The sequence below is a fragment of the Empidonax traillii genome, unplaced genomic scaffold, assembly GCF_003031625.1.
Source record: "Empidonax traillii isolate 1590-97213 ecotype Southwest subspecies unplaced genomic scaffold, ASM303162v1 scaffold74:size2480735, whole genome shotgun sequence".
NCBI lineage: Eukaryota > Metazoa > Chordata > Aves > Passeriformes > Tyrannidae > Empidonax > Empidonax traillii.
In genome coordinates this window covers 1,285,434-1,301,144 of record NW_020955267.1, presented here as the reverse complement: position 1 = coordinate 1,301,144, position 15,711 = coordinate 1,285,434, and the positions used below count along the sequence as shown (strand labels likewise).

The 15,711-nt window shown below is 38.8% G+C and overlaps 2 protein-coding genes across 6 annotated transcripts; one reads left to right on the top strand and one right to left on the bottom strand.

Moving 5' to 3' along the window:
• Window positions 1-444: 444 nt before the first annotated feature.
• TRAPPC6B (trafficking protein particle complex 6B) lies at window positions 445-5,533 on the top strand. Of its 2 annotated transcripts, XM_027880744.1 has the most exons (7): window positions 615-741; window positions 827-894; window positions 1,840-1,957; window positions 3,515-3,598; window positions 4,617-4,710; window positions 5,355-5,396; window positions 5,435-5,529. In XM_027880744.1, exons 1-6 carry the CDS (start codon window positions 661-663, stop codon window positions 5,384-5,386), a joined length of 477 nt encoding a protein of 158 aa, XP_027736545.1. In that variant the 5' UTR covers window positions 615-660; the 3' UTR covers window positions 5,387-5,396; window positions 5,435-5,529. The 2 variants fall into 2 exon arrangements, with proteins under 2 accessions (XP_027736544.1, XP_027736545.1); XM_027880743.1 differs by having other exon boundaries at window positions 445-741; window positions 5,355-5,533.
• Window positions 5,534-7,790: 2,257 nt separating this feature from the next.
• GEMIN2 (gem nuclear organelle associated protein 2) lies at window positions 7,791-15,711 on the bottom strand. 4 transcript variants are annotated; one of them, XM_027880739.1, is made up of 10 exons: window positions 15,562-15,711; window positions 14,974-15,058; window positions 13,738-13,827; window positions 11,652-11,711; window positions 11,369-11,479; window positions 10,740-10,784; window positions 9,965-10,033; window positions 8,890-9,000; window positions 8,614-8,672; window positions 7,791-8,231 (listed from the first exon to the last, which is right to left on the bottom strand). In XM_027880739.1, exons 1-10 carry the CDS (start codon window positions 15,681-15,683, stop codon window positions 8,192-8,194), a joined length of 792 nt encoding a protein of 263 aa, XP_027736540.1. In that variant the 5' UTR covers window positions 15,684-15,711; the 3' UTR covers window positions 7,791-8,191. The 4 variants fall into 4 exon arrangements, with proteins under 4 accessions (XP_027736540.1, XP_027736541.1, XP_027736543.1 ...); XM_027880740.1 differs by having other exon boundaries at window positions 13,747-13,827; XM_027880742.1 differs by lacking the exon at window positions 9,965-10,033.

The window sequence follows — 15,711 nt, the reverse complement described above, 5'->3', positions numbered from 1 at the left end:
ACTCAGGGCGTCATTTTCCTGCAGCCCAGTCAGGGAGCCACTCGGCGGACGTTCGTTCCCGCCCACCCGTACGCGGCCTGCCTTCCCTCTCTCAGTGGGGCTGGACGGCCGGCAGCGCGCGGCTCGGGCGGGGCCAATCACCGCCGCCATGCGCGGCGAGCCAATAGGTGGGGCCGTTTCTGAGGGTTGGCCGGGGCCGAAGTCGCGCCCGCCCTCAGCTCCCGCCCGCAGGAACGGCCCGGCCCGGGGCTGGGAAACTCCCAGCTGGGCGTTATTCCTGGTGCCCGGGGCGGCGGCCCGGCTGTGAACCGCGCTGCTCCCCGGCAGCAGTCGGCGCCGCTGCCGGTTGCCCGCGGCAAGCAGACGAAGGCACGGGCGCTGCCCCGGGGGCAGTGACACAGCCCCGCCCCACTCGGTGCCAGCAGTAGGGCAGGCGGGAGTAGCTCCGCAGGGGGCGGCGCGTTTACCGCCGGCTCCGGTCGCGGGGCCGGAGCCGCCCGAGCCCGTGGGCTCTGCAGACCCGTAACGCGAGAGCCCCGTTCCCAGCGCTTTCCTGGCAAGGAGAACCGGCCCAGCCGCGCTGCCTGACCGCCGCGCCTCGGCCGGGAGCTACGGCGGTGTCCAGGCCCGCCCGGAAGGGGCGGAGGCCCCGCGGTGGTGATGGCGGACGAGGCGCTGTTCCTGCTGCTGCACAGCGAGATGGTGGCGGGGCTGTACCGCGCCGCCGAGCAGGGCGAAGGGGTGAGTGGGGCCGGGGCCGGGGCCGAGCCGGGGCCGCCTGGCAGCAGCCGGGGCTGACGCGGTGGCGGCGCATTGTGTCTTGCAGGAGAATGGGCGCTGCACCACCAAGCTGGAGAGCATGGGCTTCCGCGTCGGGCAGGGGCTCATCGAGAGGTGAGTCCCTCCGGCTCCCGGCATCTTCTGTATTGGAATCCCATTCTGATGGGCACCTGTGTTTGAGTATCACAGCACAGTTTTGGAGTATGGATTTGCCTAGTGCTTCCCATCATGAAAACCGAGTCAGGGTATACGGTTACTTTTAATACTTATAATCATCTTTAGTTGCACTTTGTGTAGACTTTTGCATGTTTTCTACTTCTGGTACGTTTCATGATCTTATTCTCTTTCTTATTTACTTCTTAAGCACAACTTTATGTTTGGCTGCCACTCTGTTTCGTTTCTGCAAAGCTCTCCCAGTCCTTGGAACTTGGCGACCGAGCTCGTTGCCGCCTTGGTTGCTCGGGCCCTTTGGGGACCCGCGATGCAACTTCATCGCCCTCGTTCCAGGGTCGTGTGGAGACTCTTGGTCTTCTGAAGTAATGCTTTCATTGAACAAAGCGGTGTTGTAGTGCCAGATAAAAGCCCTTAAGGAGGATAAAGGGAGAGAAATCTGAAACAAGCAAGAGAAAGATGTCCCTATAAGTTTCACATGTTTGTTCCTGTGTGTTAGAGCTCTTTTGCATGTCTAAAGGATTCTTTCCAAGCAGTAGTATAGGTATGAGCGTTTTATTTCCTGTGTAGACAATTAATGGAAGATAAAACTGATGGAGTGCTTTGCATCTTTGTGTATGTCAGTCATCTTTAATAATCATGGAATTAAAACAACTTATTCTGCAGTCATGTTGTGGGTATTAAGATAATGCTGTGTTGCTCTTAAGTTAAAATACTTGTTGAATGCAGAGTGATGCTAGAATGATACTGTACAATGGTTGGAAAACTGATTTCTGTAACAGCCTCAAAAATAATGTTGCATAGTACCATTTTTAAAAAAATATTTTTTCTGTTTAATTGGTGATGTGTGTACCATCATTATTGATACATATCTCACTTATCTCTTAGGTTTACAAAAGATACTGCCAGGTTCAAGGATGAATTAGATATTATGAAGTTCATTTGCAAAGATTTTTGGACAACTGTATTCAAAAAACAAATAGATAACCTAAGGACTAATCATCAGGTACTAATGCTGTAGAATGAGATTTAACTTACAAAATCAATATGAGTTTTGAGTAGCTATTGCATTTTTTGTTTTTCTTGCTCTGGAATTAATTACCTGATAAGAAACCCAAAATGTTCTTTTTTTGTTTTGTTTAAAAAGCAGGTTTTTGTAATATTTATCTTAGCAGGTAGCTTCAGAATACAATGTAATAATTGTTGGTAATGTCTTTATGGCCACCCTGTTTGAAAAGACTCAATGCTTTGAATTTCTTATGCACTGTTGCAGTTACAGAGAGGGAAGTAATGGTTACAGTTGATTAACATTTAAACAAGAACATTTTTATGTATCTCTAAGTGTTAGAAAACTAGTGAAAAAGTGATATTGCTGTTTTAACATATGTTTAAATAGAATGGCTACCTTGAAGTAATTTTTTATTTTGAAGAATATTTAGTTTTCAGCAGTTGAGACTCTAGTGAACATACTTGTGTAAGAAACTGCTGAAAAAAACCTCAAATTTGTGTGTTGGTGACATTGTGCTGTGTCCATGTCCCTCCCTATATTAACAGTTACAGTTCTTAAAGCAAGATCAAAGTAACTTAAGGAGCCATTTTACTAGAGTAAAAAAGCTTTTTCCTATTGATGACTTGGTTTTCTTGTGGCCATTTTCCTGTTGTGTCCAATTATGAAGAAGAGGATTTGTACAAGGATTGTGCCAAATAAAATAGGTTTTATTTTTCAGTGATCTGTTTATCAAGTAATAACTCTAACAGATAGTTATTACGTTAGAAATCTGTTTTTTTTTTTTTTTTTTAATTCAAAGAAAGCTGCAGTATTGAGCTTAAGATCTTAATTGAATATACAACCTTCATTGAAGTTCAAGGGTTATGAAATTTCAAAGTAGCACAGTCATTAATAAAGAAATTAAAATGACAGATGTAGATAAAGCTATACTATGTCCACAATTAATTAATTAATTAATTATATTTTTATTATAATAATTTATTATTGTTACACAAATTTGTAATGTAGAAAACACCAAACTTTTAATTCTGTTGTTTGCTGGTTGTTGTTACTTGTACCACTCTTAAGGAAGGTGATTCCCACTGAATTTGAGAATAAGAATAGTGAATTGCATACCAGATGAAGACTGAGATTTGAATGAAAAAAAACAGTATGCATTTGATATATGGCCAAAGATTTTCTGGTATGGAACTATTGTTTCTGAGCACCAGAAGGACTCTTCTAAGAAGAAATTTACATAAAAATTTTTTAGAGATCTATTCAGTGCCCCATGCAACGGCCCGGAAGATCACAAGATCATAATATTATCTAGGAGTTTTGTTGTAAACTCATAATTAAGTACCTTTTGGTTTGATGTTCCTTGCAAGTATATAATACAATTTTAATTTAAATCACATATGCCTTAATGTAAAATTTAATATTTCAGCCTAGAACAAAGAAAAAGAAGGAGATAAACAAGATATACCTACAAATCAAATGTATTCACATAAAATGTTGATTCTAAATTACTGCACATTCAGCTAAAAAAAACCCTTTTTTTTTCTTTTTAAACAGGGTATTTATGTCCTTCAAGACAATAAATTTCGTCTCTTGACACAAATGTCTGCAGGAAAGCAGTATTTAGAACATGCACCAAAGGTACCCTTCAGTATTGTATGTGGGGTCTACCAGTTTGATTTGAGTTACCTTGATCTATTAATAATAACACTTAAATTTTGTAATTGAATGGATACAAACTCTTCAAAAGGGCAGCTGAAGATGAGTTTTCAGAACCTGTGTACTTTTTAGAAATGCACCTTGTTTTGGAACAGCGGATTCGATTTATGGTGCAAGAAACACGGTCGTTGAAAAACTTACTGCTGTTACGTTTCAGTTATCCGCCACTATCTGCTGCTGTCACACAAATTCTCTTTGGAAAGCATGAGCTTTCAGAAGCTTTTTTAAAATGTCCAAAAAAAAATTTGGAAGATATTATTTGTTACTGAGAACAAGCTTCTGAGATGAGCTGATAGGAATGTTCAAAAAGATCTTTCACGAGTTAAAAACAGTTCTGATTGAAGATGCTGAGTTAGGGTAATAGTTCATGTAAGTAAAATCAATGCCTCTGCAGAATCTGCTTTAAAGCACTTTGCTTCAGGTGGATGTAAGAAATGGGACATTCAGTTCCATTTTATGGTTTCTTAATTCTTGATCATCTTATTGCTGGCTACTGTCCTTGGGATTTTTTTGTTTTTAGTGTTTGGTGAGATGTTTCTTTTGTTTTGCAACATACATTTTAAGTATCTGCAGGCCTTTGTATCCCACGATGTGGCCTGTGCCAAAATTCTGTCTTGGACCATTCCTCCTTTATTGACTTTAATACCAGTTGCTAATTTCAGCCAAGTTTTAGGAATATTGTTCTAAGGATATTAAATTCCTAAAGGTTTAATGGAATTAGAAACAGGAATAGTGCCCCTAACAAGAGCAATCTGCGTTGTGAGCTCTGCTGTACCATATACTGGAGCTGTCGTCCATTAGAGACCTGACAGAGTCTCTCAAGCACCATAATAAAACTTTCTATTGTCCAAGTATTAAGTCTTGTGCTTGAGTACTTAGTTTCAATCTTTATCAACAAGCTTCAGCCTTGACACTTATTTAAAGGCAACTTTGTATTTAGTATTTAGCTTTTACCTGTGGACTAATCCGAGGAGGCCTATCGAATTTGGGAATAAAGAGTATTGTAACAGCTGAAGTTTCATCAATGCCTGCATGTAAGTAGTTCTTGGAGTATTCAGTTACTACTTCGCTTTGTAACTGTCCTGGCTGATTTCATCACTGTATAAGCATTTATCAGTGTGGGATTAGTTTGAAGCTGCTGGGCTATAGAAATCCATGTGGACTTCAGGATATGGCTTTCCACTAAAGGCTTTGGTATTTAGAAAATACTAACAGAGGATAAACCGCCATCATGTTGAGTGGAAAGCAAAACTAAAAGGTTGTATTTGGAAGGATCAAATGCATAAGGATGTATGTCCAGAAAGCTATTTGAGTAAACAAAGATCTTTCTCTACAGGAGTCATTAAGAAAGTTAGTAAGTCAAGTCCGTTGTAACTACCTAAGCTGCTCGATTAAAAATTTTCCACAGACTTTGCACAAATTCTAAATTTGGCTGACCTAACTTCTGTGATGTGGGAATGGATCAACTTACAGGGAAAAAGAAAAGAAAGAAAAAGCTCTTCAGCTGGAGTTAAAATTTAAATGCTAAATTGAAGTAATGGCACAATTGCTTACAATTAAACTGTAAGATTGGACTGTTCCTTACTATTTCTTTTTAAAAAAAATAATACAAGAAAACAGTTACTTGGAGAAATAACTCTGATAGTAATAATGTGATCTGACTTTGCTTTTTTTTCAGGTAAATTTCAGGTGATGATACAGAAGATGTAGAGCACATTCAAATCTGGGTATCTACCTTAAAAAATCCTTTGTGTATGGATTCAGTATCTTGGCTCAGTCTTGTATATAACTTGTAAATTATAGCAGTGTGCAGCACAATTCCAAAATATGTAATAAATGTCAATCGAAATAACACTATCCTTGTGTCTTGGTATGAAATTTATTCTATTTGAAGGTATTAATATCCACATGGTAAAAACTGTGTACCCAAAAGTTTTCAGCAAAATATTTCAATTACCAAAAGAGCACATCTGGAAGACCAGAGGCATTGTTTGAGAACTGAGTAAAAGCCTGACCGAGATGAAACTGGAATAAGAAACTAATGTGTGTTGTGTCACCTAATGTGAATGCCCAACTGCTGTCTTTCCCTGTTCACTCTGAACTGTGAGGCAGTGGAGATTGCATTTGTATTTCTTTGAGGGAGCCATTAGCACGTGTAGGAATAGGGCATGTGGCATGTAGGAACGTAGGTATGATGCAGTAGAAACAAGAACTTACTTCTCTGCAGTTAAACAGTTTCTCCTACCTCCCTAAAATTAGCACCTGTTTTTTGTGTCAGAATGATTTTACACCTGAGGTTATCTATACTGGCCAAGAAGGAAAATTGTTCTAGCTTGTTGTGCATAAACTTGGTATTAATGTACTTGTTTTTAATTGCTAGCTATGGATCACTTCTGTAATGAGTGTGTGCAGGAAGATGATTAGGCCTGAAAGAAGCTATGAAGATATCTCCAAGACTCTTGAGGACACTGGGGTTTGCTAGATACTTGTTGCAAGATTTGCATAACAATACATATCTTGCTGTAGGTAAGCATGAAAATATCTTGTTAAAACTTCTAATGAATTTTGCTGTAAGACTTTTCTGTTGGCAGGTTCAGGCCTTATACTTACCTTGAAATTCATCACAATAGAAACTGTTTATTCAGAAGTGTGAGAATGATTCAGTTTCTGGTTTTGAGGCCAGTAAATAACAGGCTAATTAGAAAAGCTCACATGGCACCTTTGATACACAACTACCTTCTGTCTTGGCAGAAATGTTCATTGTACAGTTGCACAGTGGGCAAGAACAGTGGAAACTGTTCTTCCCTAAGTTCTAGGAAAGGTCTGAAGCTTATAATGGATCAAGACTTTTCTAGAAAGCTGTCACAAGCTGGCAAGCTAGAGGCTATAAATGTGATAACCAGGGATTTATTATACTCGAGCTGAAGATGTGACCAAGTTCTCCTTTTTTCAGGTACTGTGAATGCTAGTTCAAATTAGCTATAACTGAGTAACTTAACAGTTCTTGGAAACATATAGAGCAGAATTTGATCCAGGAGAATGCTGTCCCACTTTTTATAACACTAGCAGAGGTGAAAATAACTACAGTAGTATGCTGCTCAGTGGTGATTTGCAGTTTGATTGAAAACACTGAGTTCTTACACTGGTAATTTAGAGGAAGGTGGTGGTTGTTGTTCCTGTTGATAGATTTGTTTGGAGTTGTTGGAGTGAAGAATTAGCTAACTTGTATTCTTGCATTACCTGGGTTATTCAGTTGCCAACTCATTCTGCTTTCAACATGCTGAAAATGTTACTATGAAGAGACTAGAAATAATTTGTGCTGTATGTCTAATAGATGGACATTTCAATGTCATCATACTTAAGCATCTGCATTGGGGATCATCATGGCATTATCACGTACAGAATCTGTTACTTGCATCTCAAGAATTAACACTCTGGTAGTTATTGCAATTAATTTTGATTTTTCAGTTGACAGTCAAGACTACCATTCCAGATGCAAGAATGCCAATCATTCAAAGACATTTTGAATATGTATCAATAACTGGTTATGGCCAATGATTATTTTTAGTAGCAAGGGGAGGGACTTAAATTCCACAATACACATAAAGTCATTTAATATTATATCAATTGGTTGCTATGACCTGAATTCATAGTTCCTTTAAAATGGATTTTTAATTGGTGAAGACAGTTATAACCAGAGGGAGTTATGTATGTACCAAGCAGATGCTGACCCTCTTGGCAAACACTCCATGTTAAATATATATGTAAATAAGTGAGGTGAAGTATTTGTCAAGATAACCATACAGAAAATAAATTTGTTGATTCTGTTAATAAATGCTTCTGTTAAAAGCATTGAATACAGATGTGTAATTTTCTCTGGTTTCTGCAACTGTTTACTAAAAATAGTATTACTACTTGGGAAGTAGTAATATTTACATTTTGCTAAAACAATTGTTTCAGTAACCTACTGGATATAGTTGAACTGCTTAGCAGTGCTTAATTAAGCTCAGGCACCACAACTTGAAAAGGTACCTTCAACCCTAGCTGTGTAAATTTCTATAGTAGGGCTGCTGTTAAATCGTATTGACTGAGAAAACCCACAATGTTGACAAACTTTAAAATCCTTTTATTAAAAAAAGTCCTCAATAGGTGTGTTAGAAAAAGAACAATCATTTGTAACGTAACCTCAGACTTCACCTAATAGCAGTGTTCATAGGATTACTCAGATGGTAGAAATTTCTAACCAAGAATGTAGTTTACAGGAGCTTCAGAGATGATGCCAGACACTTAATTTACCATTTTACGATGATGGCGATGATGGTATCAGAGGCGTTGACAATTTCATGCTGAAGTTCAGCTTAAGGTACTCATAGCTGTCCCAAATACATTAGGGTGAGGGTATTCTGAAGGGACTGTATAGTACTTTGGGTCTGAACAGTGCAGTGTCTTGCTGTTAACTCCGATAATGCTGTTCGTACTATGGCAATGCAGAATACTGGATATTCTCAAAACGGCCTAGGAAGGCTCATCAGCCAGGTCACGTTGATCGAAGTACCTAGTGGAATGAAGTGGAATATGGTAAAAAACCTCTAAGGCAATGTACTTCATACTTTGAGTTGTTAGATCCCTTGCTTTCTAGCTCTTCTTTTAGTGTTTCTATCATAATTACAGCTTTGTGGTTCAGGCGGCTCATCTGAGGAAAGCAATAAGCTTACTTTACTCTTAGGTTTATCTTAAGTCATTTTAACTAAATATATTTGCTATATTGGCTCAGTGTACTTCCATTTTTAAAAGAATATAGGTTAGGACAAGTAATCACACATTTATGCTGGACATATGTTACTGTTTTAGGTGTATTTATGCTGGACATATGTTACTGTTTTAGGTGCATTTATGCTGGACATGCATTACTGTTTTAGATGTGTAAGTTGCATTACCTGCTAACTAAGCAGATTATCAAGTTCAGAGCTGATATTTGTTCTTCATTCTTGCTCTCCTGAAAAAGAGGTAAATATCAGAACAGTTATTTTGTTGTCTATGTCAAATAGAAAAGCTGTTACATGCCGTGTTGTGTGTATTTGTAGTCTTCCCTTCATTCTCAAGCAAACTTAGGACATCAAAAGTTAATTACCAAGACTTCAAGAATTGAAAAATAATCCTCTTAATCTGCTAAATTCACCAAGTCCTTTGCACAATGTTATATTAAATCTTACCTCTAGTACCCTGACTTCTGAACATCGTCTGGCCAGCTGTCGAATAAGGGAGTGAGCTTCAGGTAGCAAAGGTTTTTCAAGGCATGCCAACAGTGCGTAAAGCCATCTACCCTGTGAGGATTCAAGTAACAAAGTTTTGATTATAAGCATTTCCTTGAATATTCAAGCTGTTATTGTTATACAGAGTAGGACTGGAGTGTAAGTCTCAAAACAAAATTGCATTTAATGCTACATGCCATAATTGAATTTTGAAGACCAAATTAGATACTAAACAGTAGAGAGTTTTGTGCCTCTAGACTGTGAGCAGTACTCCTGGGTTTCCTGGTAGTTTTTGAATGTTGGCCAAAATATAAATTAATACAGAATTAATACAGAGTTAATACAGAAAAGGAAAGAACATGAAAGGCTTTAGTGACTCAAAAATAGTGAAACTGTGTCATGGAAGTAATTTTCCATGACTCTGTCACTTTGTGGTACTGAAGGATATGAGGTGTTTTGTAGATACAGTGCCATTACATAGGTGGTCAGTCTAGGTGTGGCCAACTTTTGTGCCAATGTACCCCGTCCACCAGGATTTCTTAGGTTTGGTTTATCACTACACTAATGCAGCTAAGCTTTCTGGTCTGTGCTGCACATGGAAAGACTAAATGTGTCTTTGCCAGCACACTGTCAATCACCTCCAAACTAAAATGGAAGTGTTGGTAAATACAATGTGCAGTGCCCTGGCACCTTAAACTGATCAGAACCAAAGCTGCTGCTCTCTGACCCTCTGCTCTCCCCAACATCGATAATCATCAAGCCTTGTGGCTTAAGTTAGTTTGGGGAGTGATAAAAAGGGGAGGGGTTTTGGCAATACTTGTTAGGTCTGTATCTGTTACGTTTTGTAATCAGTCTTCCAACAAGTTCTGTGAATACTTATTTTAATATCTAATCAAGAAAGCTTTGAATTTAACAATATGACACATCCATCTAAAGAACTCTTTAGAAATTAAAATAATCTGATAGAAAACTATAAACAATTTATGCTTTGTTTAATGCATTAATGTGAAAGTAGTTAAAATAAATTAAAAATTACCAGTTCTGGAGTAAATTTTTTCTCTCCAAACCAGATTACCAAGTATTCTAAGACACTGGTTACTGTTGCCTTCAAAAGAGGAACAGAAAGAGACAATACAATACTTGTAATGTTTTGTTTTGTTGTCCTTCTACCTGAAGGATTTTAAATATTTCTACTCCACTGTGATACTACATGGTATTTATTCCATGTTGAAGTTACGTATAAGGGTAAAGTAAGTGTGTTAAGCACCACTTCCCAGAAAGAACTTTATATAAAATGAAGTAATTTTCAGTGTTAACAAAATATTATGGATAAATAGCTACAGATTAGGAAAGAGGCATCATGCTGACTGGTTGTTTCTGCTTAAATATGACTAGTGGGAACGTAGGAAAGGAATGGTAAATGTGATTCTTCTTGTCTAGCAATGTACATAAAAGTTCATAATGAAGTCGAAGGGCTGCACTTAAAACACCAAATGAGAAATCTTAAAACCTTGTCAAGCACCTATTGGGGCATTCAGCAAAAATTCAAACACTAAATGTTCTATAGAGAATTACAACAATTACAACAACAAAATACTCTTAGAACTAGTAAGGAAAACACTCCCTAGTAAAGTTATTTGTAGCTGAAGGTGAGATAATGATTACATGGCTTCCTTCAAAGTGTACAAGGAATAGAAGTTGTAATAAACAACTCTAGGCACAAAAAAGCCGAGAAGACTGCTGCAACAGACAGAATCACATAGTGACATTGCCTACATCATTATTTCTCATATTTTAAAAGGTAGGCTTACCTGATTCATCCTGCTTACAATACTTAGCAAAGGGGGAAAGCCCACCTGAAAAACATGAAATTGGAAAATGCAAACATCATAAACATTTTTGTTCTAATTTGAAATATACTAAGATTTTAAGCTGACGTTCAGACACTTCTAGTGATTTGAAAGTCTGTTCAGAGCTTTGAAATTTGTTAAAAAATCTTCAAGCAAGTTTAAGATAAGGTCCAGTCAAATTTGGTATCAGAGAACCTTGCTTTTACTGTTTTTTGTTAAAGTCTTGTTTTTTCAAAATGATGCAGTGAAGGGCATGTTTGTAGGATAACATGTATGAGGAGGGTAATCACATATCACTATGCAACCAACACTAAAGCAGACTATGCAGAAAGCTTTCCATTCAGTTCAGCAAGCAACAAAGTAGTGCACTTAAGCTGACAACAGATGAAGGAACTCTTCAGCTTTTTGACTGAAGGGATAGACTCATTCTCTGCTTCACAGATTGTGCTTAAAAGGAACGAAAAATGGGACTTTCTGCACTCACCAGAGTGCCTACTTTCTATTTAGCACAAAGTGGTAGTAAACAATAGGATTTTTTCTGGCAGTTTACAAAATAGCAGCTGAAAACTAGATATAAGTCCTATACTTACCTTCACGTAATCAATTCCTATGTTTTCATTATTGGGTAGTGCATCTATTTCTGAGTATACTCTTTCACCCAGGCAGAACTTCTTCCAGCCTTCTTCATCCTCTGATTTTGGCTGAAGTAAATAAAAATAAATGAAAACTGTATAATACTGTTATGTTGAAGACACTGGAAAAAAGACTTGATAATATTCCTAAATTGTTGCATAAAACCATAAAAGCAAGATAAACCATGGATTTAATGACTGGGAAAACAAACCACATGGCACTGTTATGAATTCTACTCACCATAATTACATTGCTGTCCAAATGTTGTGACCGCCAGTGATTTCTGTGCTTGTTCAGGCTCTGAGTAATTAAAACAAAGCCAAATCACTGTTTAACTCTGCAGTTATTTTATCCTAGCAGTAAGTGTCCTTCATTACTCGTAAAATGTATGAAAAGTATATTTTATGACTTTCTATAAGTCAATAGATTTATAGGCAGCACAACTGGTTAAATATTTCTGATGCCTCTTAACAGAAATGTAATTGAGATGCTCATACAATGTTTTCGGAAGTAATGTTAAAGCTGAAGGAATTTTGAAGTCTATTACATAAAGTTTAGTTGAGGTAATAAGCTTTTATAGTCTAGACTTTTCTTGGTAAAACAAGCTTAAGGAAAAATTCACTTTGTTTTAATCCAAAACCACGCATAAAAGCAATATCCTATTTCATCAAAGGCCTACAGAACAGTTTGAAAGAAGGCAAGTGTGCTTTCTTAGCACTTTTCTTCTAGCTGATGGTGTTGCCATGTAAGAGAAATTGGCCTGCTTGACAGTTTCCTGTAGGGAGATGTAAACGTTCTGTAACAACAGAAGAAATTTGTCTCCCAATCTAACTGTTATTGTAGCCACACAAAAGAACATACAAAAATGCTGTAAGTAACAGAAGCTGAGGCAGTGTTTGAACAAGTGACTTCCAATGCTCTTTTTAGGTTTTGAATACTTTTTAGTATAGTCTCACACTTCACAGTGTTAATTGTGGCACAGATGAGAAGACGACTGATTTGTGCATTAAAGAAATATCTGTACAGTGAATATTCTTTTAAATGTCAGTTTCCTTAGTTCTCCTAAAACCTTAGATTATGCCTAATGTACAGGATGCAATGTGATCCCTCATAGAAACGGGGTAGCTCAGTTAATGTTTAGGTGCAGTAGTACACATCTCCTTTGATTTTCCTCCCTGAAAAGAACATGGTACATGTGCTCATGCAGTGCTACAGCAGCTTTGGCACAGCTGGTCATACCTCAGTACTTGAGGTATTCCTGCAGCGCAGCATCAACGCACTGTAAACATGCTGTGCACTGTAAACATGCTGTCCGCCGTACTGGGGTCACAAATGATCTCTCCCTACATCTTTATTATGTTTTCCCTTTCACCCTGTTTGAACTGTACATAGAGAATAATGGAAGCAGAGAAAGGTTTGGGTTGGAAGGGACATTTAAAGGCCATGAGTCCAACTCCTCTGCCATAGACAGGGACATCTTCAACAAGGTCACATTCAGAGCCCCATCCAACCTGACATTTAATGTTTCCAGGGATGGGGCATCTACCTCCTCTCTGGGCAACCTCTGCCAGTGTTTTACCACCCTCATTGTGAAAAATTTCTTCCTTATATCTAATCTAAATTGACCCTCGTTTAGTTTAGAACTGTAGCTTAAGTGAACTTAGAACCTTTACCCTTTGAGACTGCTCTTAATTTTCTGGTTTTGTTCTGTTATTTAAGAGCAGGGTACAAATGTGTTAGGAAAGATCTAAGTCTGTGCTAACACTACAACCTTACAAATACATTTTACCAAATAAATTTTACCAAATAAATATTTCTCCTCATAATGGGTGCCACTCATCTGCTGGGTGTCAACAGATTCCTGTTGTTCAAAGTGTGTTCTACTTTATGAATCTCTTAGTGGGTTAGAATCCACCTGTTTTTTTTCAGTAGAGTTCTGCAGAACATCTCCTGCTAGCACTAGGTTTTAATATAACTGCATCACATCACAGAGGTTTTTGTTCCTCCTCCACTACTTCATATCCCTTAATCTAAATAACAGAGTAAGGGATATGAAGTAGTTATTATCTAAATAATAACTACTCCAAATCCCTTAATCTAAATACTGACATATTTTTGCTGAAGTTGAAGAATTTTTTTAAACGCGACTCTCCCAAGAGTTTTATCAGGGGTTTAAAAGCCACACGGTATATACTCAGTTATTTTTCAAGAACTGAAAACATTTGCCTACAAACATCTATCTTACCACATAATATTTCTATACTAGATATGAAGCACAGATGTTCTATCTAGACTGTGCAAGACCCCTCACATACACTATTTGTACCTGACGAACAGCTGAGAAATTGGCCACCTGCTGCTGCTGCCACCTGAGCGTTGGAGAGTATCCTTCAGGAGCAGGCTGACATCCGGAAATCTGAGAAAACACTGGCAATAATTATAATGTAAAGAGAGTTTTATAAGAAGAATCCTTAAGAACAAGAGAATCAGTAAATCTTTACTGTCAGGTAAACAATATCCTTTAAATCTTCATCTAAGGTAATTTAATGACCACATTCCAGACTGATTTAAGAGTTGGTTTAGACAAAATTTCTTCTGTCTGACTCATATGTACACAGAAAAGAGAACTAGGTACTCAAAATGCATTGTCAATATTTAGGATCTTCCTTTTAGCAATTGTTCTGCCTTAATTTCCCTGTTTATAAAAATCAGGGTGCTGTTTCTTTATCTTGGACAAATGCTATCAATCTTAAGCATTCTACTTGTCAAGATAATACATTCAGGAAGACAGATGACCACAAAAACATCTTCTAGGAAATTAACTCTAACAATTAAGTAGATATAACCTTTTTAAAGATTAGCATGAAACAGCTATTAAAAAAATCAAAATCTTCCTACAAGTGTTTGAGAATTCTGCTACAGACAGGTGAAGACAACGGTCACAGAAGTTACATGGTCATGTCAGAAACATCACCAGAAACTTCCCCTGAGCAATCTAGTAGTGAAATTTCAGATTACATAGAGAACGGCAAACTTGGTCTGTTGAACTATTTGAAAGCAGATTAAAAACCAAGCTGGCAGGCCAGTGTAACAACAGAAAAATCTGCCTGGGCAGTAAGGAAAAAATCCAATAAAATGTTTTACCAATAAGGATAAAATGGTGGTAGAATTTCATCTAATTTTAGTAAAGCTCAGCTGCACTTACTACTCTTACCCTAGATATAAATTGAAACCTTAAGACAGGTATGGAGAGATCTAAAATTTATGCAGGTTAATTTAATTTGTAAAATTTAATGCAGCATTTGATTTCCTCAGACAGTAATAGTCTGCTCTATATCATATAGTATGAATATTATCAATTTAATAAGTTATAACAATTGCTGTTAACCAGCAGTTGTACAGGTGCTTCCTCAAATCCAGACATTTAATTCTGTAGATGCTTTTAAAATCCAGCAGTGCTATTTACTTATGCCGACTTCCCAAAATTAGTATGAACATCATATTAACATTGTTACCCTTTATTTTTTCCCTTCTCAAAATGTGTAAAAGCTCTCAAACTTACTGAAATGTTTACTGTCTGTTTCTTTTTCAATTTTCTTGGGTCTATTTTTGCCACGACCACATCAGGACATCGTGCGGCTTCAATCCTACAAGACAAAATCAAGTGGCTGTCTCTGAAACACTCCTAGAATCATGGAAAGCATGAGTTGGAAGGGACCCATCAGGATCATTGAGTCCAACTCCTGGCCCTGCGCAAGGCACCTCAACAATCACACCATGTTCCTGAGAGCATTGTCCAAACGCTTCTTGAGCTCTGTCAGGCTTGGTGGTGTGACCACTTCCCTGGGGAGCCTGTTCCAGTGCCCAACCACCCTCTGGGTGAAGAATCTTTTCCTGATATCCATCAGAAACCTCCCCTGACTCAGCTTCATGCCGTCCTAGTGACGCCTGTCACTAGGTCGCTAGAGCGAGGAGAGCGGTACCTGCCTGTCCTGCAGGTGTGTGTGACACGGATTTGCCGGGGAAGGGCAGCACCGCTCGGCCGCCCTGGCGCGCCCGGACGCGGAGCTCGGCCCGGGCAACACGGGGGCCGCGCCGCTCTAGCGGGGAGGTGACGGGCCCGCCCCGAACCATCCTCCCCGCCACTCACTGGACGCGCTTCAGATACTCTTGAGGTGTCCTGGGAGGCACCGTGGGGTCGAAGTCCTCGGCCAGGTCCCAGTCCTCCACGGGCAGCAGCCGCGGCATCAGCTCCTCCGCGCCCGCATCCATGGCTGGTCGGCGCTGCTCTCGCGAGAGC

Bases quoted from the DNA above. Each gene is read 5' to 3' on its own strand.
- TRAPPC6B (XM_027880743.1), top strand. From the start codon at position 661: ATGGCGGACGAGGCGCTGTTCCTGCTGCTGCACAGCGAGATGGTGGCG. The intron at 1,958-3,514 runs GTACTAATGCTG...CTTTTTAAACAG, and splicing joins ACCTAAGGACTAATCATCAG to GGTATTTATGTCCTTCAAGA. The intron at 4,711-5,354 runs GTAAGTAGTTCT...CTTTTTTTTCAG, and splicing joins AGTTTCATCAATGCCTGCAT to GTAAATTTCAGGTGATGATA.
- GEMIN2 (XM_027880739.1), bottom strand. From the start codon at position 15,683: ATGGATGCGGGCGCGGAGGAGCTGATGCCGCGGCTGCTGCCCGTGGAG. The intron at 15,059-15,561 runs GTGAGTGGCGGG...TTTGTCTTGTAG, and splicing joins GAGTATCTGAAGCGCGTCCA to GATTGAAGCCGCACGATGTC. The intron at 9,001-9,964 runs GTAATTTTTAAT...GAATCCTCACAG, and splicing joins AAAAATTTACTCCAGAACTG to GGTAGATGGCTTTACGCACT.